At 47.8% G+C, this 22,514-nt stretch overlaps 1 protein-coding gene and 1 non-coding gene across 2 annotated transcripts; both read right to left on the bottom strand.

Moving 5' to 3' along the window:
• Window positions 1-1,180: 1,180 nt before the first annotated feature.
• TMEM40 (transmembrane protein 40) lies at window positions 1,181-22,486 on the bottom strand. Its single transcript, XM_069484009.1, has 12 exons — window positions 22,414-22,486; window positions 21,660-21,788; window positions 17,293-17,382; window positions 15,986-16,039; window positions 13,398-13,433; window positions 13,006-13,038; window positions 12,577-12,624; window positions 8,324-8,395; window positions 8,159-8,233; window positions 7,389-7,451; window positions 1,338-1,440; window positions 1,181-1,253 (listed from the first exon to the last, which is right to left on the bottom strand). Exons 1-12 carry the CDS (start codon window positions 22,484-22,486, stop codon window positions 1,181-1,183), a joined length of 849 nt encoding a protein of 282 aa, XP_069340110.1.
• LOC138393326 (U4 spliceosomal RNA) lies at window positions 17,891-18,030 on the bottom strand. The gene has a single exon (XR_011235149.1). It is a non-coding gene; the product is annotated as a U4 spliceosomal RNA (small nuclear RNA).
• Window positions 22,487-22,514: the final 28 nt, after the last annotated feature.

Raw genomic sequence — 22,514 nt, 5'->3', positions numbered from 1 at the left:
GTACAGACGGTGCACCTTTCATGAGAGGAAAACATGAAGAGTTTACCGCACAGATTAAAAAAAGGATTAACAGATCTGGGCGCTCTCATTTCTTTTCATTGTATCTTGTGTCAGCAAAATCTCTGTGCTAAAACTACGATTTTAAGAGACACTTTGCAACAAGTCGTAAGTATTGTTAACTATATTTCCTGCAAATGCAACACAGCATTGTCAGTTTCCAGATTTGCCACATCATTCTAAAGTGCGTTGGCTATTGTAGGGACAGGTGCTAGCCAAAATTTTATCTCTGTGAGAACAGATAGTTAAATTTTATGAAGAACAGAATCATCAATGTAAATTATTGAAAGAAGATTTCTATAGGAATACAGCATTTCTGTGTGATACCATGTCAAATCAAAACGACTTGAATATTTCTTTGCAAGGTAAAACTAAGTCTATATATGATATATGGCACAAAATCCAAGCATTTCATAAAAAGCTATCTTTTTTTCAAAACACTTTTTCTTTGAAAGGAAATTTTAGATGAACATTTTCCCTGTTAGCAAAGGTCATTGATGAGCAAGACGATATGCAAATAATTTGAAGGATACGCAGCTGTTGTAGACCTATTAATTGGAGTATACAATGAAAGGTTCATTGACTTTGAGAATCATGACATCACACTCAAATTAGCATTTCAGCCTCACCTAGTTGATATCACCAAGGCTGAAGAACTACAGATGGAATTGATCGAGCTCTCGGTAGATAACATTTTAAAGTCATTGGTGCTAACAAAGAGCCAATTGAAATATGGGAAAATGCAACAGAATACCCACGCCTTTAGCAACATGCCCGAAAAATGCTTACTTGCTTTTCAAGCACTTATTGCTGCAAATTTACATTCTCCTACCTAACCCAAATCAAAATGCCACGATCCTTTTGAGCTTCTCTCCTTTCCTCCCAGCACACGCTGGCTTGTGTGGCCTCAAAACACCCTCACTCCCGCGGTGCTCCCTGCGCTGTGTTCAGCAGAAATCCAGCCAGAGTCCAGGACAGTCAGACAGACGCCTTCTCCTCCTCACCCCTCCACCCTGCAGCCCTGGCTTCCTGGGCTCAGGATTCAAGGTTTTATTTTTAGACCACACATTGGATTGGGGCTCCAAGAATCCACTTGATGCCCGAGGTGTAACCAGACCCCGGGCTAGCGCTGGGCAGAGGAGCCAGGAGAGAGTCCCAGGGCAGCGCAGGGGGCCAGGCCCCAGGGAGGTGGAGCCCTAGGGCAGACAGAGCCTCAGCTGAGAGTGGGGGGCTGGGGAGCTTTCTCCCAGGGCACGAGGGGCTCCTACAGCCTAACTCACCTGAGCCCCTCCTTTGACAGCTGGGGCCCAGAGAGGCCAAGGTTACCAGCAGCAGAACTGGGGTAGAACTTGTGTCCCCACAATGCAGTCGGGCTACCAAAAACTGAAAAGTAGAACAGCGATGATCGTGTCCTTGTTCTTCCTCTGGTTTCTCTCCCGCTCTGCATGTATCACTTCTAGCTCCCGTCTGCAGCTTAACACGATGAAGAGCCCCCGGTGAAGAGACTGTAAGCTTATGGCCTGCAGGCCAGATCTAGTTTTGTTTGGCCACTAATAATGTGAAATTTAGAAAAAATTGTGGTAAAATACACATAGCAAAATTTACCACCTTAACCATTTTTAAGCGGCATCAAGTCCATTCCCATTGTGATGCAACCATCACCGTCCTCCTCCAGTGCTCCTTCATCTGCCCTGTTGAAACTCTGCCCCCGTGAAACACTGGCTCCCTGTTCTCCCTCCCCCCAGCCCCGCCACCCACCATGCTACTTTTTGTCTGTATGAATTTGACTACCCTAGGGACCTCACATAAGTGGAATCAGAACCGTATGTGTCCTTTTGTGACTGGCTTATTTCACTTAACATAATGTCCTTAAGGTTCATCCAGGGGGTACCAAGTGTCTTTGCTTTCATGGAGGATAATATCCCACTGCATGTAGACACCAGCTTTTGCTTATCCGCCTACCCGTTGACGGGCGCTCGGGCTGCTCCCGCGCGTAGCTGTTGGGAATGACGCAGCTCTGAACACGGGTGTGCAGTTACCTCTTCACGCCCCTTTTGGGTGTATGCCCAGAAGTAGAATTGCTGGAGCATACCGTAATTCTATTTTTAACTTTTTGAGGCACTACCATACTGGTTTCCGTAACAGAGTTGAAATTTTAAAAAATTTAGTTGCCAACGTTTTTTAAAACTCTGGATTTGGGGCTTCTGCTGAGAAAGTGGAGGCCTGACGTCGCTGGCCCTGCACTCACAGCCCCTCAGCCCCTCAGAGACACCAGCCCCAGCCAGGCAGGGCCCCTCCCTGGAGGTCTGGGTCCCGGCTCCACAGGGCGCTCTCCCAAGCTTCCCGGTTCTAATAACTCTAACCTCTTTCTTTTGTTCCCCCAGCCCTAGGTGGTTCCCTCCGTTATGCCCTGTGATACTTCAGTGGGTCTTTTTGCCTTTTCGGTCTTCCTGTACCTGTTTTATACACCCTTCTCTAAAATTCTCTCTGTTAAAATACCTGGTGTGGTTTCCGTTTTCCTGGCTGACTGACACCACTCAGCTGGTATTCCTGCCTGGCCCTGCCAGACAGCAGCTCCTCCCTTTGATCAGGTCCAGGCTCTTTAGTTCCCTTCTGTCTGTCTGCTCCCCGTTTTTCTACATCTAACTGACTTTACCTGCCTGACCCTAACAGCATCTGATTTGTGCTCCCCTCTAATCTAATAACTCCCATTTATTGAGCATCTACTACATGCCAGAGTCTGTGTATAAGACTTTATGAAATTATCTCATGTAATCCTTGCCACAACACTGCAAAGTGGGCTCTATTGTGCTCCCATTGTACAGATGAGGAAACTGAGGCTGGGAGAGGGGAGGACTTGACCAAAAATCACAGCCAGGCAGTGCCAGAACTGGCCATAGGAACCCGTAATTCCTATGCAACCTCATTGTTCTCAAGTCAGCTAGTTCATGCTTCTATCCTGAAACTTTGTGCTTTATTTATATGTTTAATGAATATCTGATCTATGCACTCCGGGCTCCTTTTAGAGGAAAATAAGTTATAAAGAACAGCTTGAAGTCAAAACCTCAGAAACTAGCTTTCTGGGTCTTAGTTTTCTCATCTGTCAAACGGGGATCATGGCAGATGCTACCTCACGGAGTTGTGACAAGGATTAAATGACAATTAATGTAAAGTCCTTAGCTCCACACGTGGCATGTAGAAAGCACTGAATAAATGTCAGCTAATAATATCATTACCAAATACAGAGGGATTGTTAGGTCAGTCGAGAAATACACAGTGGCTGGAAGGGATGCTTGTGCAGAGTACGCAGCAATGGAAAAGAGGCTTATTATATGTGAAAGTAAAAACGGCTCAGAATCAAAAATAAATGAACTCATGCAGAAAAAAGACTCACAAGAAACACACCAAAATATTAACCGTGGATGATTTTGGGTATTGGGATTTAGGCCAATTTTTTTTTCTAACAAAATGCAAAAATAAATGTAAGCAACCTAAACATTTGTACCCCCATAATATGCTGAAATAAAAATAAATAAATAAAATATAAAAACAATAATAAATTACTAAAAAGGAAGCAGACTGCTCTTCAGACTGATCTACAGATTCAGTGCCGTCCATCAGAATTCCCACTGGCTTCTTTGCAGATGTTGACAAGCTGGTCCCAAAGTTGGTGTGGAATGCAAGGGAGTCGGGACAGCCAAAACAACCTGGAAAATGAAGAGCGAAGCCGGCGTGCTCTGTGCCATAGGTGTTGACGCCGGGGCTGAGCCAACAGCTCAGGGTTGAGGGTAGCACGGCCGTGGTCATCCAGAACTCAGTCCCAGTTTAGGAGACCTGACAATGTATGTGTACTTGCAAATTGCTAAGACAGTAGATTTTAAGTGCTCTCACCATCAAAAACTGGTAAGTATATGAGGTGATGCACATCATGTGTATACCATAAATACATACAATATTTGTCAATTAAAAAAAAATCTCATTCCCTACTTTTAGGTCAGTCTTTATTCTTCTGAAAGAATACCTTAAGAACATGAGGAAAAAATTCTTGTAGGACAAATTGCTTTGGGAGGAGATGAGCCATTCGTCACTTGGGATGTGGGAGCTGAGGTTGGAAAACCCCAGAAACGAAAGAAGGTAAAAATCCTCAGGAATCCTCTAGTCTAGCAGTTTCCAAAAGATAAAATTTTCCCAAAACGATAATCCAGGTGGACAAAAGATACAGTTTTTATCGGACCACAATGATCAGAGGAAAAAGGGCCGGGCGCGGTGGCTCACGCCTGTAATCCTAGCACTCTGGGAGGCTGAGGCGGGTGGATCGCTCAAGGTCAGGAGTTCGAGACCAGCCTGAGCAAGAGCGAGACCCCGTCTCTACTAAAAATAGAAAAAATTATATGGACAACTAAAAAAATATATATATAGAAAAATTAGCCGGGCATAGTGGTGCATGCCTGTAGTCCCAGCTACTCGGGAGGCTGAGGCAGGAGGATCGCTTGAGCCCAGGAGTTTGAGGTTGCTGTGAGCTAGGCTGACGCCACGGCACTCACTCTAGCCTGGGCAACAAAGTGAGACTCTGTCTCAAAAAAAAAAAAAAAAAAAAAAGAAAAGATCAGAGGAAAAAGGACAGGCAGTAAGACTTTCACAAAGCTTAATTTATTCCACTTTAAACTCCATTTTGTTTCTGATGATAATTTTCCTGCTTTTTGGCTACAAAATCTGTCGTTTCTTCTGTAAAATGATGCTGATAGTTGATTTTTGTTTTTATTGTCCTCAATTAGAAAACTAAAGCATTGACAGCCCCCCCCGCCCCGTTCGCTCACTTTTTAAAAGTTTTTATTTATTTAATGTTTCAGAGTGGGGGGGGGGTCTCACAATTTTGCCAGGCTGGCCTTGAACTCCTAGACTTGAGTGATCCTCCCAAGTAGCTGGGACTACAGGTATGCACCACCATACCAGGCTTTCTCTCACTTTTAAAAAAATATTCTGTAATTCAGAGAAATTTCAAAGTCTGGGAAACATTGGGAACAACCCCAGCTCCCTCAGGGACGCTCTGCCTGGCCAGGGACTGAGCACGCCACGAGGTAGACTTCGCCTAGGCTTGGGCTCAAACCGCAGCTCTGCCACTGGCTTGCTGTGTGAACTTGAGTGACCTACTGAAGCCGTTTGAGCCTCGGTCTCTCCATCTGCAAAATGAGGATGATTTGTCTAGCTCAAGGCTGCTGTGCGAATTGAATCAAATAGCACATGTGACTGTCCCTGGGCCATCGGAAGCACTTAAGGAAGTGTCCTCCAAGAATCTCTGAGTTTAATGGAGGCCCCACTTTTCTCTTCCACAAGTTGAAGAATTCTCATTTCTTCAATCATGGTTTATTTTTAATTTTTTTTTAAGAGACAGAGTCTCACTATGTTGTCCAGGCTGGACTCGAACTCCCGGGCTCAAGCGATCCTCTCACCTCAGCCTCCCAAGTAGCTGGGACTCCAGGTGTGCGCCACCACACCTGGCGTTCAATCATTTTTATGTTCCCACTCTGGTTTCTTCTTCTGTATATTTTCTAAGTTGTCACTATTGCTGTTAGCGTGTAAGTCTAGCCCTGACACGTGCTCTTGGCGTGGCCTGGCCAGTGCAAAGAGGGACTTGCTACTACCTCCTTCAGTCTAGACTCTATGCTTCTATTAATGCAGCCCAAGTTGGCAATGGTTTTTGTTTTGTGCCCTCATCTCACTTCTTGGGTATTTGTTGAACTGAGAATACTTATGGCCCCAGATATTTTTCACGAGAGTGGTTGCAAAGCCCTGTCTCCCACTCCGAACCTGTGCAGTTGAAATCTTAGACCTAGAGTGAGGAGCTTTGCGTTTATCCCCTTTTATATTTCATCTGGCAGGACAAGGTATTGCCTTGACTAGACACCTAGATTCAAAGAGACCCCAAATGTGCTCTCGTGCTCCAGAAAGCTAAAGGAATATTTAGCTGACTTTTTAAGACGAGAAGAGAATGTTTATTTGAATCTTGATGGAGTCCAGGGCAGCAGGGCTGTCATTGGGTGGTGATGGGGCTCAGGGAAGATGACCAGATGCTGTGGCTTTGGTCCCCACATCTTACCTGCATCAGGTTCACCTGGGAGACCCAGTCTGGTGGCTCTGTGCCTCAGGGCTCTGGACTGTCTGTCTGTCCCTGGATGGTTCTATAGGACCTGAGAGCCCACCGAGTTAGCCTGGGGACTCCAGCGAAACCACGAGCCCAGGCAGATTACAGCATGCAGGGCCGGTGGTCTCCTGCGGTCTCCCGAGAGCAGCGAGCTCTCAGAATCTTCCTGCTGGTTCAAGTACCGCGACGGGCTCAGCCCGGTGCCCTCCCTCTGCCTTCCATCCTGGCGGGCGGTGGCCTGCCACTGCTGCCTGAATGATACTCCCGCCTGGGCCGGTGCCAACGTCAGACCACATGGAAGGAAAAGTGCTCTCTTTATTGCTCTGGCTTGGTCTCCCGCGTGTCTCCCAGAACGTCACTGTCTTGTCCTTTTGGGCTCAGGGGTTGCAACGGTGGTAAAACTGGGGCCCCGAGCGGCTGCCCACCTGGCAGTGGCCTCAGTCGGTCTTCCTGAACCCTGGAAGGCAAAGCCCGCAGGATGGTCCCCACCTGGTCTGAAGGCAGCCAGGCCTCGTCCCCACCGTCACCCCAGATGCCTAAGAACCCTCAGAGCTGGCATGAGACAGTCATCCCAGAAGCCACAGGTCTCCATGGCCCACAGTCATAGTAACTAATCTCTGTTTTATTAATTAATGGATTAAAGGGGACACACAGCTGCCTGGCCTCTCTGTTGTGCGGTGTGAGGTGGGCACAGAGCTAGCCTCGCCCTGCCACTCCAGCCCTGACTCTGGGCCAGTCACGCACCTCTCTGAGCCGCAGTTTCCTCATCCGTCCAGCGTAAGATGACCAAACCCACCTCCCCAGGTGCTACTGGGCAAACACCACCAGAGTCGCGACAGCGTCTGGGGTGGCGTAACGCTCCGTGAAAGAGCGAAGAATAGGAAGACTCCCCTGCCTTTCTAGGGCTTCGTCCTGAAGGCCTTTGGCATCTGTTTCCCACTTGATTTTCAGAACACCCTTGTGCAGTAGAAAGCATCACACCCATTTTCCAGATGAGGAAACTGAAGCTAAAAGAGGCTGCGGGGGGCCCCCTCCCCCAGGGTCAGCGAACTGGGGAACTGGCGGAGGGGGGACTCAAAGCCGGGGCTCTGCCTCCAGGCCCTGTGCTTTTCCCACAGGCTAAGCCTCTTTCAAAACGGAAGACCCTGACAGGGAGAGACAGCAAACACGGGAAGCATTTAAAAGTTACCCATCAGCCTGAACTTCTGGAAGAGGGGGATGAAGCCACGCAGGACGCTGTGGATGCGGTACACTGCCCGGAAGCAAAGAGAAAGGTGCGTTAGGTTTGTGCCCCCTCCAGGGCTGTGGGGTCAGGCCTCCCACCCGCCACCCTTGGACAGAGGCCTAACCCGCACACACAAAGCTCTAATGGTGGAATTTCAGGCAGCAGGTTGAGCTTAGGGAACAGCACCAGAGTTACTATCACCGACAACCACCACGATGAACAGAAAGAACGGTGGCAGGAAATTCACTGGGCAGATTCAGTTCCCAACTCCATTAGCTAACTTGTTTTCAGCATCTGGCTAATTCTATCTGTTGGCGACTTTACATTTTCATTTTTATTTTTTTTAGAGATGTAATCTTGCTGTATTGCCCAGGCTGGGCTCAAACTCTTGGGCTCGAGCAATCTTCCCTCCTCGGCCTCCCGAGTAGATGGGACTACAGCCATGTGCCACCAAACTTGACTTGTTTGCCACTTTAAACTGTTTTTGTTGTTTTTTATGGACCTGCCCATTTTTTCCACAGGGTTTTGCCGATGACCTCACATTGACCTTGAAAGTGGTCAGGAAGAAAACATGAGCATAAGGAAATTAAAAAAAAAAATGTTTAGGTTGTGACTCTCTGGCCCTTGACAAGCAAGTATGGCCAGCCCAGCCACCACCCCTCTGAGACTGCGTGTGTGTGTGTGTGTGCGCGCGCGCGCGCGCGCGCACGCGCGTGTGAATTGAGGGGACTTACCCAGCCCGAAGTAGATGCCGACCGTCTCCAGGGAGGCGAAGGTGAGCAGGCCGACCCCTAGGGACATGAACCAGTCTGCAAGGCAGAGGGAGGACACAGTTGGCCTGTGGGTCTGGACAACTCCCCCCATGCCACCTCCCTGCCCTTCCCCAAGGCCCAGCGCACCTGAGTAATAGTGGTAACACACCAGCAAGGCCCCGATGGCAAAGCACAGAAGGACGAAATGGAAAAACTCATCTGTAAAGGCAGAGAAGGGACGGCTCTTTCTCTCTTTTTAAAATTACACTGAGTCTCTGCTCAAATGGAACTTTATTCGGAGATGCTGGCCAGGTGCGGTGGCTCACGCCTGAAAGCCAAGCACTCTGGGAGCCCGAGGGGGGAGGATCTCTTGAGCTCAGGAGTTGGAAACCAGCCTGAGCAAGAGTGAGACCCGGTCTCTACTAAAAATAGAAAAATTAGCTGGCTGTGGTGGTGCATGCCTGTAGTCCCAGCTACTCAGGAGGCTGAGGCGGGAGGATCACTTGAGCCCAGGAGTTGGAGGTTGCAGTGAGCTATGATGATGCACTGCACTCCAGCCTGGGCAACAGAGTGAGACTTTGTCTCAAAAATTAAAAAAAAAAAAAAAAAAAAATAGAAGAAGAAAAAGAAAGAAAGAAAACAGAGGCACATTTAGAAAGCAATAAAATTAAAAAAAAAAATAAGACGGAAAAAAAACCTCACCCCCCCCAAACCACCATTTATCTCACTTTATTATTTTCATAACATTTGTCACTAGTCAACCCATTATATTTTCCTTTCTGTGTTTACTCTCTTTGCCCACTGCAGGATGTGGCTCCAGGGTGGGCAGTGATTTTAGTTGGTCCCATCCCCTGTGGGACCCCCAGCAGCTAGAGCAGCAACGGGCACACCCAGGTGCTCAATACTGTATTTGTCAGATGAATGTTAAATACAATAATAAAAAATGCAAATGTGTCAAGTTCAAAGTCAAAACTTTCACATTGCCTCATTCTCCCTCCCAAATCTCCCTCCTTAAAAGTGAGCAGTGATTGGCAAAGTTTTCCAGGCACATATATGCACATTTGTAAAACATAAATGGAACTGATCTGTATCCCTGCTGCTCTATAATTTGCTTTTTCCCTCTCGTTGCTAGAGCAAGACCATCTTCCATCTCAGAGCACACAGGTCCGCCTTGTTCTTTTTGATAGCTATGCAGTGTTCCATGATGCATATATTTATCCTAATTGATTTAACTGAACTAGACCCCCACTGATGAAGCTAGAGGTGTTCGATTTTTTCCTATTCCTATCGATGCTGCACCAAAATTACTACCCAAGAATCTCCGTGCTCTCATGCACCTATTTCTGTGGGCCCGGCGCCTGGAAGTGGCATTGCAGGCTTGGAGGGTTTAAGAATTCGACAGAGGCTTAGAGAGGAGCTCAGAGCAGGGCCTGTGCCTCGGGCAGGAACCCAGGGGTGCTCTGTAAAAGAGCCGCCTGCGCTTAGCCAGGCACCATGGGGAGGGTCAGGGGAGAGAGCACGGCTTTCCTGCTTTCCCCGGGGCCTCGACCTGGTGGAGCAGCTGTGATTAGAGGGGATGCAAAAGAGATTTTAAAAAGAAAGGAAGGAACAGACACAAGACAGGACAATCCAGAGGCGGTTTCCTGGAACAAGGCTGCAGGGAATGTGCCCTTGTTCAGTCCAGTTTGGCCACCAATGCGCTGTGAGGCCTTGGACAGGTGTCCTGACCCCTCTGGGCCTCAGAGTTCTCCTTAGTAAAAGAGGAGCATGGGGCGGGCGGGCGCTTGGATGGCAGAGTGCTGCTTCAGTGGTACAAACAAAATGAGTATTTCTAGAACATTCTTGGCTCTGAAGTCAGTGTACCCTTCAGGGAAAAAGGAGCATGATGCAGAACTAGACTCACTGTGCAAGAAAGCATCAGGCCTAGGTCCCTCCAGAGATGGAAAGTCTGGGGTGAGGTGGATGAGAGAGATTTTTTTTCCTCCTCTCTTCCTCATTAATTTTTCAGAAATGCAAAATGAATTCCCAACAGAGAATTTCTCCCTGGATCTGTTTTCCAGTCATCTTGTGAATAAATGTTTAGGAAATATAAGTTTTTTTCTTTAAAAAGGAGATAGCAACACAATGCAAGATCAAATAGAGGCCTAGAGGGAGGACGGCTTAGTGTGAAAATGAAAAATCAGAAACAACTGAAATGTCCATTAATTGAAGAATAGAAAGCACAATATTATGTACCCATACTTGGAATTTTATGTAGTTGTCAAGATGTCATAAAAATTCAGGAGTTGCCATGGCCAGGGCGGTCCGGGAGGACTTGGTGGAAGAATGAGTTTGAGCTAAACCTTAAAGACAGCCGAGGCAGGAGGACGTGGATGAGAGGAGAGCATGTGTGTGTCTGTCTGTGTATTTGTCTGTGTGTCTGTCTGTGTGTATCTGTGTGTATATATGTGTGTGTGCCTGAGTATGTGTGAGTCTCTGTGTGTATATAAGTGTGTACATGTCTGTGTGTGTATAGGTATGTTTGTGTGTCTGCATCTCTCTGTGCCTGTGAGTGTTTGTGTATATCTGTGTGTATGTGTGTTTCTGTCTGTAAGTATGTGTGTGTCTATGTGTGTCTATCTGTGAGTATCTGTGTCTCTGTGTGTATGTATGTGTGTCTCTGTGAGTATATGTGTGTCTCTGTGTATATGTATTTGTGTCTGTGTGTCTGTGAGCACGTATGTGTCTGTGTGTATGTATGTGCATCTCTGTGACTACATGTGTGTATCTCTGTGTGTATGTATGTGTGTCTCTGTGAGTACATATGTGTCTGTGTGTATGTACGTGTGTCTCTGTGAGTACGTGTGTCTCTGTGTGCATATGTGTGTCTCTGTACAGAGTACACAGACTCTGTACAGAGTACATGCATGTATCTCTGTGTGCATGTATGTCTGTGCATGTATGTATTGTGTCTCTGTGAGTACATGTGTGTGTCTCTGTGTGTATGTACGTGTGTCTCTGTGAGTACATGTGTGTCTCTGTCTGTATGTGTGTGTGTCTCTGTGAGTACATGCATGTATCTCTGTGTGTATGTGTGTGTATGAGTACATGTGTATATGTATGTGTGTCTCTGTGAGTACATGTATGTGTCCGTGTGTATGTATGTGTCTCTGTGTGTATGTACGCATGTCTCTGTGAGTACATGCGTGTGTCTCTGGGTGTGTGTGTCTGTGCCTGCGTGCACGTGCCCTGCTCCTTGGGCAGGGCAGCACGAGACACGGCGAGCAGACGGAACCCAGGCACAGGCCGTGGAGGGAGGGTTCCAGCAGTGGGGGGGGGGGGGTGTTGAATCAGGGGATGCCTTGGCGGCTGAAGAGGTCAGGCCAGAGTAAGGACGCGGAGTAAGGTTGGAGCTGGAAGGGACCTCGGGATCATTCTCATTCAGTTTTTCTCAGACTTACCACCTGCATAGCTTCATGCTAACCCAAGGATCGTCTATACTAGTATTTACTTCACATTTTTCTTTAAATAGATTCCTTTTCCTGAAATACGTTTACTTTAAAAGAAACTTTATGTCACAACAGTAAGTGGAGAACCAGGATCCCCTAACTTAAAAATCCACACAAGGCAAACAAAAGATGGTGACGTTCTCGGCAGCCCGAGCTGCCCGGGGAGACGCCTGTGCTCTGTGGCCGGAGGCGATGAGCGAGGGCCAGGCCTCGGCTAAGGCTCGGGGCTCCAAACCGAGACCGGGCCCTGAGAACAGGCGGAGAGCAGTCGCCTTCTCGCCTTGGGGCATGATGCCGTGTCCTGAAGCACCTTGGCCGCAGCCTGCGCGCTGGGAATCTCGGCTTTGGTCCAGCGAGCCTCGTTCTACAGCCCGGGAAAGTCCAACAGTGGCCCTGGTTCACCCGGCTGGACAGAGGCGAGTGAGGCCCCAGGTCCCCCGCTCTCTGAAGGTGGGGCTTTTGCAACAGTGCAAGATGTTCCCAGCGCTGGAGCAGAGGAGGTCCCTTCAGCTCTCCTGGCTCCTTCCCTAGAGTCTGGTCTAATCTAGCTTCACAGCCCCCCCAGTCCGGCCCACATGCAGCTCCCCATCCTGGCCTAGAGGCCTGGAAGGCGTTTATCATCCTAGTGCCTCCGCTTATAGCAGAAAGAGCAGAGGACTAGGGTTCGAGCCCAGGCTGTGCCACTCCCGAGCTGTAAGGCTACTCCCCAACCTTGAGCCTCAGTTTCCATATCTACAAAATAGGAATCATTGTCCCACTTCTCAAGGTGATCTGAGCTGAGGAATTTGCAAACTGCAGGGCACATGGCAGAGGTGGGCTGTGATTACTATGTTCTAGGCCTCGGGCTGCCTTTCACTCACAGACATGTGGGCCAGACGGGAGGAAGCAGCGCTGCAACACCAATTTCCTTACCATCTTTCTTTATATTCAGCCTTCTTAACTGAGACGCCTCCACTTCTCCTTAGGAATAAGACAGAGACAAGTGTTCAACTTTGGCATGGGACAGCAGGTGGGACTTTTTCTTCCTGCCTCACCGAGAATTGAACTGGGTGCTTCTTCCTGGGTCAGAGGGTGCTCACTGCAGGACCAGTTAAGTAAAACCATGAAATGGGGGTGCTGTCCTTGAGACCCCCACCGACCCTTCCTCCCTCCACAGGCCTGAGCCTGCCTTCCGTTCCATTTCTCCTGCACTGAGGTCTCTTTCCTGAGTCGCCGTGACACTCTGGCTGGTGATAGCATCCCTACTGGGACTGACCCACCCTCTCAGGCTGTCCGTGTTTCCGTCCCATGCCCTGGAATCCAGATCACCTCCTGTGCCCTGATTTGAGCTTGTGTATTTACCACTTGCTGGCTCAGAGCCTCTCCTTCGGAGTCCTGGAAATGAGAAGTTTAACGTTAGTGTCCAGGCCAGCTTGGGGTCCTTAAGCCGTGCCTCCGTCCTGAGGGAGGATAGAGGTGACCTAAAGAACCCCCCCTTGAATTCTCCAGCCCCCTAGGGATCGTGCTATCTCTCTGTTGATGGCTGGTTGGAATCTCCTTGCCTCTTGCCTAGACCCCTGTCTGACCGCCACTGGCTCCCTGCCTCATGCAGCCGGCACCACCTGCCTACTGAGCCCGGGCCAGAGCCCCAGCCAGGCACCCTGACCATAGCTGGCTCCCTCGGGGGAGAGGGGACAGCCAGACCTGACTCAACCCTGACACCCACGACCCCTGTCCCCCAGCTGGACACTCACCTGCTTCCCCAGAGGGCACCAAATCTCCAGGGGCATCTGCATAGGAGGAAAACCAGTGATCACACATCCATGATGGTTTGGGTGGGGAGTAGTCACACTTCAGGGAAGGTGGATCCTGCTCGGAGACTCTCCCTCCCTCTGGAGTAGGCCGGGTGGGGACTGCAGCGGGCTGGAGGGTTCCTGCCGCGTCTAAAGGGGCAGCCACCAGCTACCACCCAGGGAAACCTGCTGTGGGAACGCCCGCCCAACCCTCCAGGTCTTCCAAGTTCCCACAAGAAACCAGATTTTAATGTAAACTTCGTCATTTATAAAAAAAAAGTTGGCAAGTCTTGTATTCCACAAATCAGAGATGCCATCGTTTATAAGGCATCACATTATTTTATGTGCTGCTACGTAAGAAAAATCCCTGCCAATTATGGTTGTAAGTTGATAGTGATTGTAAGATATATCCTGATTTCAGAGATGTTCAAATGCGAAAAAATGTAGAATTGATGAGATATATTGTCTACGGCCATACCACCCTGAACGCGCCCGATCTCGTCTGATCTCGGAAGCTAAGCAGGGTCGGGCCTGGTTAGTACTTGGATGGGAGATATATTCACAATCATAATTTTTAAAAAACACTCTGAGCCAGATAAAATGCATCTGCACACACAGGCCACCAATTTGCAATGTGCCTGCTTCAAGGCTGTCCACACGCAGGTGATGACATCTGGCCACGTGGCTTGAGTGGGTGGAGCCCTGAGTGGGTGGAGCCCTGAGTGGGTGGAGCCCTGAGTGGGTGGAGCCCTGAGTGGGTGGAGCCCTGAGTGGGTGGAGCCCTGAGTGGGTGGAGCCCTGAGTGGGTGGAGCGAAGATGTGTTGTACACCGGAAGCTACGGCCCCCACCACAGCTGAGCCACTTGTCTGGGCTGCCGAGGGTGAGTTGAGCCCTACAGAACTGCCCTGGGCTGCAGGTTCCCTATTCTTAATAATCCCATCCGGGGTGTTCTCACCGCCAGATTCCTGGTGACCTCTCTCCTAGCCTGTCATCTCCTTCCCCTCAAGGGCAGCAGGACCCTGTGTGATCTCCCCCTCCCCACCCGACCCCCACGCCTGTACATTTCCTGTCCTTCGGGGCAGCCCCAGTACACAGCTGAGCACCTGGCAACAAACACTCAGCACACAGAACTGTTCTTAGGGCCAATGGCCAAACAGGGAACACTATCTGCGAAGTGACCAGAGAGCAGCCAATACCGGAGTGCAGAGAAAGTGACAAAAGTAACATGAAATGAGACTCAAACAATGCAATTTACTGAGCACCTCCAATTTCTTGGTGGGGGAAGAGTCATTCACGAGTAGGTGAGGACATCTACATTTTCTACAGTGAATATGAATTACTTTTATCATAAGAAAAAATATTTTCAAATACATGTAAACATAACGCTCTCTCTTATTTTATGCCCAATGAAAACTTTCTTAAACTACTTGAGTAATTTAAGCATTTTTCTAAACTAAGTAATACTTATTTTTGTTTAAAAAAAAAAATTCAGGCCGGGCGCGGTGGCTCACGCCTGTAATCCTAGCACTCTGGGAGGCCGAGGTGGGCGGATCGTTTGAGCTCAGGAGTTTGAGACCAGCCTGAGCAAGAGCGAGACCCCATCTCTACTAAAAATAGAAAGAAATTATATGGACAGCTAAAAATATATATAGAAAAAATTAGCCGGGCATGGTGGCGCATGCCTGTAGTCCCAGCTACTCGGGAGGCTGAGACAGGAGGATCGCTTGAGCTCAGGAGTTTGAGGTTGCTGTGAGCTAGGCTGACGCCACGGCACTCACTCTAGCCTGGGCAAGAGAGTGAGACTCTGTCTCAAAAAAAAAAAAAAAAAAAAAAAAAAAAAATTCAGATGAGCAAATACAACGCTATAAAACACCACATAACATGTCAGTCTTTTTCTCTGAGTGTATACATGAGCATTTTCCGCTGTTTTTCTTGGGTTATTACCAGGCGTTAGGAGACTACATAGATTTTGGAAATGTTGGATTAAAAAAAGTTAAACAGGCTTTCTTACCTGGTGCATTTGTCAGGTTCTTTGGCAAGCTGGTTTATGCCTAGAAATTCTCCCGTTTCATCCTAGCGCTTCAAAGTACCAGATTATCTATGCTTCCTCCCTGTAGGAATCCGGGTGCTTAGAAACACTGATTCCATAAAATGGGTATTGTAGGGACAGATCCTTAATTTTTCCTTGAACACTTAAATAGCCCAGTATTCCAAGAGAAGGCAGGTACTGATCATGTCCCATTTTGCTGGTTGGGAGGCTGAGGCCCAGAAAGGTTGGGTGATTTGTCAAGGTCATCCACAAGTCAAGGTTATATATAGCTCAGAGAGAATGCAGCGTTTCCTTGACACAGTCTCATCGTGGTAGAAGATGCCCCCAACCCCATCTGCCAATGTTATAACCGCTCAGCTTGCTACATCTCCTGTATTTGCCTGGGACTTTTCAGCTCATGAAACACCCTCACGACCTTGTTTCTGCCCAACGAAGCCCTAAGCCCTGATGTCCTTAGTGTAATTCTGTTTTCTCCAAAGCTGCTGGACAACCAATTACCTCCATAGAGTTGAAGTTCATCCTTCAAAACCTCAGGCTCCCCTTGCGCAGCACCTGATGGAGACAAACCCGTTGGTCAGTTCTCCCCAGACACAGCGACCCTGGGCCACCGCCACCCCTCACGGGTCTGGAACCTTAACAAGCACCACAGTCCTTGCACTGGGGAGTGGTGGAAGGTCTTCAAGAGACAGAGCAGCCTTTCGAGTGCTTTCCCTTTACGCCGCCTGACACACACACCCTCCCCAGCACCTCCAGAAGTGACATGCTCAGTTTACTGAGAAAGAAGCTGGGACCTGCGAGGACCGGGGCCTTGCTCAAGGTCAATAATAACAGTTTTCATTTATTGAGCACTTACTATGTACCAACACTGTACTAAGTAATTTACATTTAATATTTCATTAGCTTCTCATAGAGTCCTCTGAAGAAGGTATTAATACCTAACCCCACCCATTATACAGATAAGGAAACTGAGGCTCAAAAAGTTAAGTTATTCTCCCAAAGTCACATAGCTAGTAAGTGGCAAATCTACCAGGTCTGTTGCCAAAACCTGCATTCCTAATCTTTTTTTTTTTAAACAGAGTCTCAGTCTGTCACCCTGGCTAGAGTGCAGTGGTGTCGTCATAGCTCACTGCAACCTCAAACTCCTGGGCTCAATCAATCCTCCCGCCTCGGCCTCCCAAAGTGCTAGGATTACAGACATGAGCCACCTCGCCCGGCCCCTAATCATTTTATGTCCAGAAATGGAACCCAGAGCTCAGCTCCAGCTTCATGGGCAGCATTTATTAATCACCTCCTGTGTGCCAGGTTCTGTACTAGGCATTAATTCAGGTTCTTTCCCCCATTCTCTTTCCTTCCCACAAAATTTGCGGTTTATTTTCTTGCAAAAATTATTTCCTTTTGGTTGTAAAAATAAGACATGTTCACTGTAAATTATTTGTAGTATAGGATGCTTTAAAAAAGAGAAAATAAAAATCACTCATCATTCTACCATCCAGAGGTAACCAATATTAACATATTGGTAGTTTTCCTTCCAGGTGAGTTTATAACCATGTATGTGTGGATTTTTACAAAGTATATATGAGATTGAATTAATTATACAATCTGTCTCACTTCAGAGACAGATGAAGAACAGAGCTAACACCAGGTCAGGGTGTAGCATCCTTTATCTGTTTTGCTGTTGCCATTTCCTATTTTTACCCTACCATAAACAATGCTGTGAAGAACATCTCCACACAGGCTCAGCCCCACCGAGAAACTCCACAGTGAGCCGAGTCGGCACAAGAAAGGTGGTAAGGCCTGCTGCCTACCGGGTGAGCCGTCGCTGTGGGGGTGTCTGGCCCCCAGGCTCCGTCGACGTCTTCCAGTTACTTTGGGGTGCGTGTCCTCATCACCGCTCTCTGCAGGGAAGAAACGCAAGCTGTAGGAGAACCTCAGCCTGGAACAAGCCTGGAACAAGCTGGGACTCCGTTCATTGCTGGAAGGAGCTCTGCTTTGGGGATCGGGGGACAGGAGATCTGCCACCAACTTTCCGTGTGAGCTTGGACAGATCGCTTAATAGCTCTGTTGGTTTCGTGTCTGCTTAGTATTTCTGTAGCTGCCCTGCCTACTTCATAAGGCTTTCAGGAAGAAAAGACAAAGTCCCGCGAGGCGTCATGTTACTGAGGTGGTTTCCATCCCACCAAGCGCAGGGGCTGTGTCATCCCTGTTTCCCCACGTCACGCTGACTCTGGGCGTTTGCTGTGTCTCCCACCCACCTCCCACTCACCTTCCTATTTGTCTCTCTCATCGTGAAGGTTAAGCTGAGGTCACGCCTCCTGTAGAAAGCCTTTCCCAACTCCCCCAGCTCACACTGGTCCTGCCTTTCCCCTTCTTGAATTTCTTTTTTTCTTTTTCTTTTTTATTCAGTCCCATAGGGACCGTCAAAAATTGCCAATGCCGACTATCTTGCAAGTTGTCACGGAGGGGTATTGGGAAAAGTTTTCAATTAGCAATAATCATGCCTCGGATAAACCTCATTGGCTTTGATACTGCCACTGGGCAAAGCTGCCCTTCTGGAGTTTCTATAGCACCAGCTGTAGGTGCTTGACTCTGGACGTGAGGGCCAGTGGTCTCATGATCTCGTCTTCCCAGCAATCTCGGGCTCCCAAAGGACGTGGCCTGGGTCCTCCACCTCTCAGCCTGGAGCAAGAGCTTGCTTGGGACTTGAAGAATGACTGAGTCATTTGTGCTGTTGGGCCAGTCGGCATCCCAAGAACTCAGGTCTAGGAGTTTCTGTCCAGGTCCAGAGGACTCCCCTTTCCTCAGGACGACCAAGATGGCCCCAGGAGTGTTGAGTCTTCTTCAATATGCTTGGGGACCTCGTGGTCAACCAGGATAAATAAAAACAATTCCAGAAAACCAAGTTGAGTGTGCTTAAAGAGCAGCACATGTGTGATCTTAACTGGACGCAGAGGAAGAGGGATCAGGAAGCATGTCAAAATAACACCAGTGGTATTTATTTCAGGAGAGAGGATTTGGGGTGACTTCTGTTTTCTTCTTTTCTATATTTTACAATATTCCTCAATGCAAAAAAAGAGCTTTTTTTATCGCTACAAAGATAATGCATGTTGCAAAATAAACAGTACAGAAAATAAAGAAAGCAAAAATCACTCCAAATTCTAACAGCCAGGGACAGCTTTCACCAACTTGTGAGCGAACATTATTTTAGCATTCTCTATGATATATTCATAATATACATTTTTATAAGAGATATAGAATACATGCTATTTAAAATGAAGATAATTTTTGTCCATGCTCTCTAATTCAATTATTTGAAAAATTACCCATCCTGCAGAACTGTGAGCTAAATAAACTTCTCTTTATAAATTAAAAAAAAATTAACCATGGCAGAAAGACTCACTATTCATCGCTACTGTCCTGAGTACCCACTGCAAAGGCTGGCTCACAGCTGGTGCTCAGTAAATATCTATTGAATAAATGTAAGGGAATCCATAGCATATCTTTGGTGGCTATCTCTGGGCGACAGAGCAAAGGGTCATTTTTTTCTTCTTTCTGTTTCCCTGTATGCTCTATATTTTCTACAGTGTGCCTATGTGTAGTCTTTTATACTTTTTTTTTTTTTTTTTTTTTTTTTTTTTTGAGACAGAGTCTCACTCTGTTGCCCAGGCTAGAGTGAATGCCGTGGCGTCAGCCTAGCTCACAGCAACCTCAAGTTCCTGAGCTCAAGCGATCCTCCTGTCTCAGCCTCCCGAGTAGCTGGGACTACAGGCATGCGCCACCATGCCCGGCTAATTTTTTCTATATATATTTTTAGCTGTCCATATAATTTCTTTCTATTTTTAGTAGAGGTGGGGTCTCGCTCTTGCTCAGGCTGGTCTCGAACTCCTGAGCTCAAACGATCCGCCCACCTCGGCCTCCCAGAGTGCTAGGATTACAGGCGTGAGCCACCGCGCCCGGCCTATGTGTAGTCTTTTACAATTGAAAACTAAACTTCACCTAAAAATAACAGAATACATTAAAAAAAAAAAGGCATGTGTGAGAGATGCATGTGTGAGAGACAGATGCTGACGCCAGGTGATGAGTTGGGGTCCTGCGTGTGAGGAAGGTGGGGGCCTCTAGGGCAACAGGTCACCCTCGGAGCCTGGAGAAGGGCCAGGGTCTGGGCTCTAGCAGCAGGTCAGCCATGGAAGGAGCAAGGACCAGGACCCTGAATGTCAGTCTGTCCCTGTGCTTCCAGGACTCTGAGCTTATTTCCCTGTTGCTTTCTCTTAGCATTCAGTTCTGCTAATTCCGGCCAGTGCCATGTATGCCGCGGACACTCCAGGGGAGGGGCTCCTGGCCACACCGGGGGAAGAGCATTTGCAGGGGAGCAGCACCCCTTGAGCACCCCAGAGGACAGACATTCCCTCCTGCCCAGGGAGGAGACACAAAGGGACAGGCATCGGTCCCCCTGCACCTGGAAGCTCTTCCTCCAGAGCTAAATCTTGTAGGAGGTTTTGGTTTTTGTTCTTAAATGGGGAGGTGGCTTCCTCCCCAGTACTATGTGGAGACTGGCTACGAACAAACCCACTGGACCTACCCACCACTCTCTCTCCTCTACTGAAGTAAGCATTGATTTTGGGAGCCTCGGTCCCATCATTTGCAACATGAGGACATAAGACCAGGGCTTTTTTTGTTTTTCCTGCCCAGGGAACCTTTTATCAAATAAGATCTTGAGCCCAAGACCACGACGTAAAACAGATCCTAGTACAGGAACTCTGGTTGAGGAGGGTTAGCCTCCCCGGTTCCAGAAAGAACTAGGAATCCCAGGCTGGTTATCGAGCTTTCTTATAGCAGATCAGTTAGCCTCTCCGTGCCTCTGTTTCCTTACCTGTAAAATGGAAATAATACGAGTACCTTCCTCGATGGGTTGTGGTGAGAATTAGTTTAACTGAGTTATTACATGTCAAGTGCTTGGAACAGTACCCAGCACATAGTAAGCACTCAGTAAGTACTGCTGCTGCTGCTATAAATCCAGTCTTACATTTTGTTCTTTTTGTTGTTTGTTTTTTGAGACGGAGTCTTGCTCTGTTGCCCGGTCTAGAGTGCAGTGGCGTCAGCCTAGCTCACAACAACCTCAAACTCCTGCCTCAGCCTCCCAAGTAGCTGGGACTAGAGGCGTGTGCCACCATGCCCGGCTAATTTTTTTCTATTTTAGTTGCCTGGCTAATTTCTTTCTATTTTTAGGAGAGACGGGGTCTCACTCTTGCTGAGGCTATTCTCAAACTCCTGACATCAAGCGATCCTCCTGCCTTGGCCTCCTTGAGTGCTAGGAAAACAGGCATGAGCCACCATACCTGGGCACATTTTGAATTAAAAGAATTAAAATGCAAGAACATTCTGCTGTTTCTTGGGGAATGATGTGGTAAATTTGTAAGCAAAACCCTACCGGAGATGTCATTCCTCTAAACTCACTAAAGTACTTGTGGGAAATCAATACTCGGGACACAATTTGTACAAAAATTCAGAAAGTAAAAGGTTTTGCACAAGGAAGCTCATGAGCATGAAAAACCTAGGAGGAGGAATATTTTAACTGTAGCAGCTATTTTTAGAGCTTTTACTGTGTGCTAGGTGCTAAGACTTGGCCTGTATGACAAATTTAATCTTCACAATACCTACGAGGTGTTAACTATTGTTATCACCCTCATATTATAGATGGGGACACTGAGGCATACAGGGGTTAAGCAGTTTACCCAAGAACACAAAACTAGTTAGTGGCAAAGACAGGATTTGAACCTACAATGCACGCTTTGGCTACCGCATTAGAGTACCCCTAATAAACTTAAACATTGCTTTACACACGATGCAGCCACTTGAGGGGCTGGTTGGCAAGCATTAAAATTAGCTGCAAAGATATTACAGAATAACATGGCAAAATGCTTAGGATAACATGGCAAAAACCTTCAAACGGAAGACAAAACTGCCTATATGATCGGTGATAACTGTGTACTACAAGTGTGTGTACAGAGACACGGGCTCTAGCAGGCAGGGAGCGTGGGAAACAGCACTGAAGTATCAAGTACTTCAATTGCCTGAAGTATGCGGGATTTTTTCCATGTAAATATTTTTCCTGAATAATATTGTGACACATACACACACACACACACACACACACATTTTTAAATCTTTGCTCTACCTGAGGAGGAGGAGGAGGAGGAGGAGGAGGATGAAGAAGAGGAGGATGAAGAAGACTTGTCTCTCTCATACGGTTTTTGGGATAAGAGTCCGGCCTTCTCATCTTGCTTATGCAAATCTGTCTCTGCATCTGTGAGGCACACGTAGGCAACAGATGAGCGTTTCTCTCTCTTCCCACCCCAGGCACCACCGAAACCTCCCAAGGGTTCTACTTGGATCTGGAGAGACAGGAGACTGAACTATCTCTCGGAGACCAAGGCTGTCAGAGATCCCAGGGGCTCAAGAAGGCCCAAGGCAGAAATTCCCCTGAATATGGACCTCAGAAAAGGGGATTTTAAGCATCCTGCCCTGCCCAGAAAGTGCTAGACTCTGTGGAGTAGTTGCCAATTTCGGATTCTCTGTAAGTTATTGGGAAGATGGGATCTGATCAAGCCCCAGACGTTCCCATCCCTCATTCTGAGGCCACAGAGAACCCTTCCCACCTTCTGGAGATTCTCCCGAGTGCCAGCTCAAGCCCCTAGAGACTTCATGAGGTTTGGGGAGCAACTGAGGGTCCCCACAGCTAGAAGGGGCTTGGGAACAGACTGCACTAAGCATCTATGTGTTTGTGCATGTATGTAAAATCACTACTTCCCTATTTCAACTTTATTTGAGCCACTGTGCTACATAAGCTGAGCCGGGTCTTCTGTCCCATTCACAGTTAGACTCCACCTCCCATCTAGCTTTGCCCAGAGGGTCAGAGAAGGCAAACATACAGTCTAGATCCTCTGTTTCTCTGTGGACTCGACTGCTGTCTTGAGATTGGGAGAAGGATCCTGAAGTCTCCATGGCTTTCCCTGGAGGAATAACAATAATA

This window comes from Eulemur rufifrons, chromosome 10, assembly GCF_041146395.1.
Source record: "Eulemur rufifrons isolate Redbay chromosome 10, OSU_ERuf_1, whole genome shotgun sequence".
In the NCBI taxonomy this organism is placed as follows: Eukaryota; Metazoa; Chordata; class Mammalia; order Primates; family Lemuridae; genus Eulemur; species Eulemur rufifrons.
Note: the sequence above shows the minus strand (reverse complement) of the source record. Positions and strands in the feature narration are given on the sequence as shown.

Bases quoted from the DNA above. Each gene is read 5' to 3' on its own strand.
- TMEM40 (XM_069484009.1), bottom strand. From the start codon at position 22,486: ATGGAGACTTCAGGATCCTTCTCCCAATCTCAAGACAGCAGTCGAGTC. The intron at 17,383-21,659 runs GTAGAGCAAAGA...TCTTCCCTGCAG, and splicing joins CTCCTCCTCCTCCTCCTCAG to AGAGCGGTGATGAGGACACG. The intron at 16,040-17,292 runs GTAGGCAGCAGG...TGTCTCCATCAG, and splicing joins CCACAGCGACGGCTCACCCG to GTGCTGCGCAAGGGGAGCCT.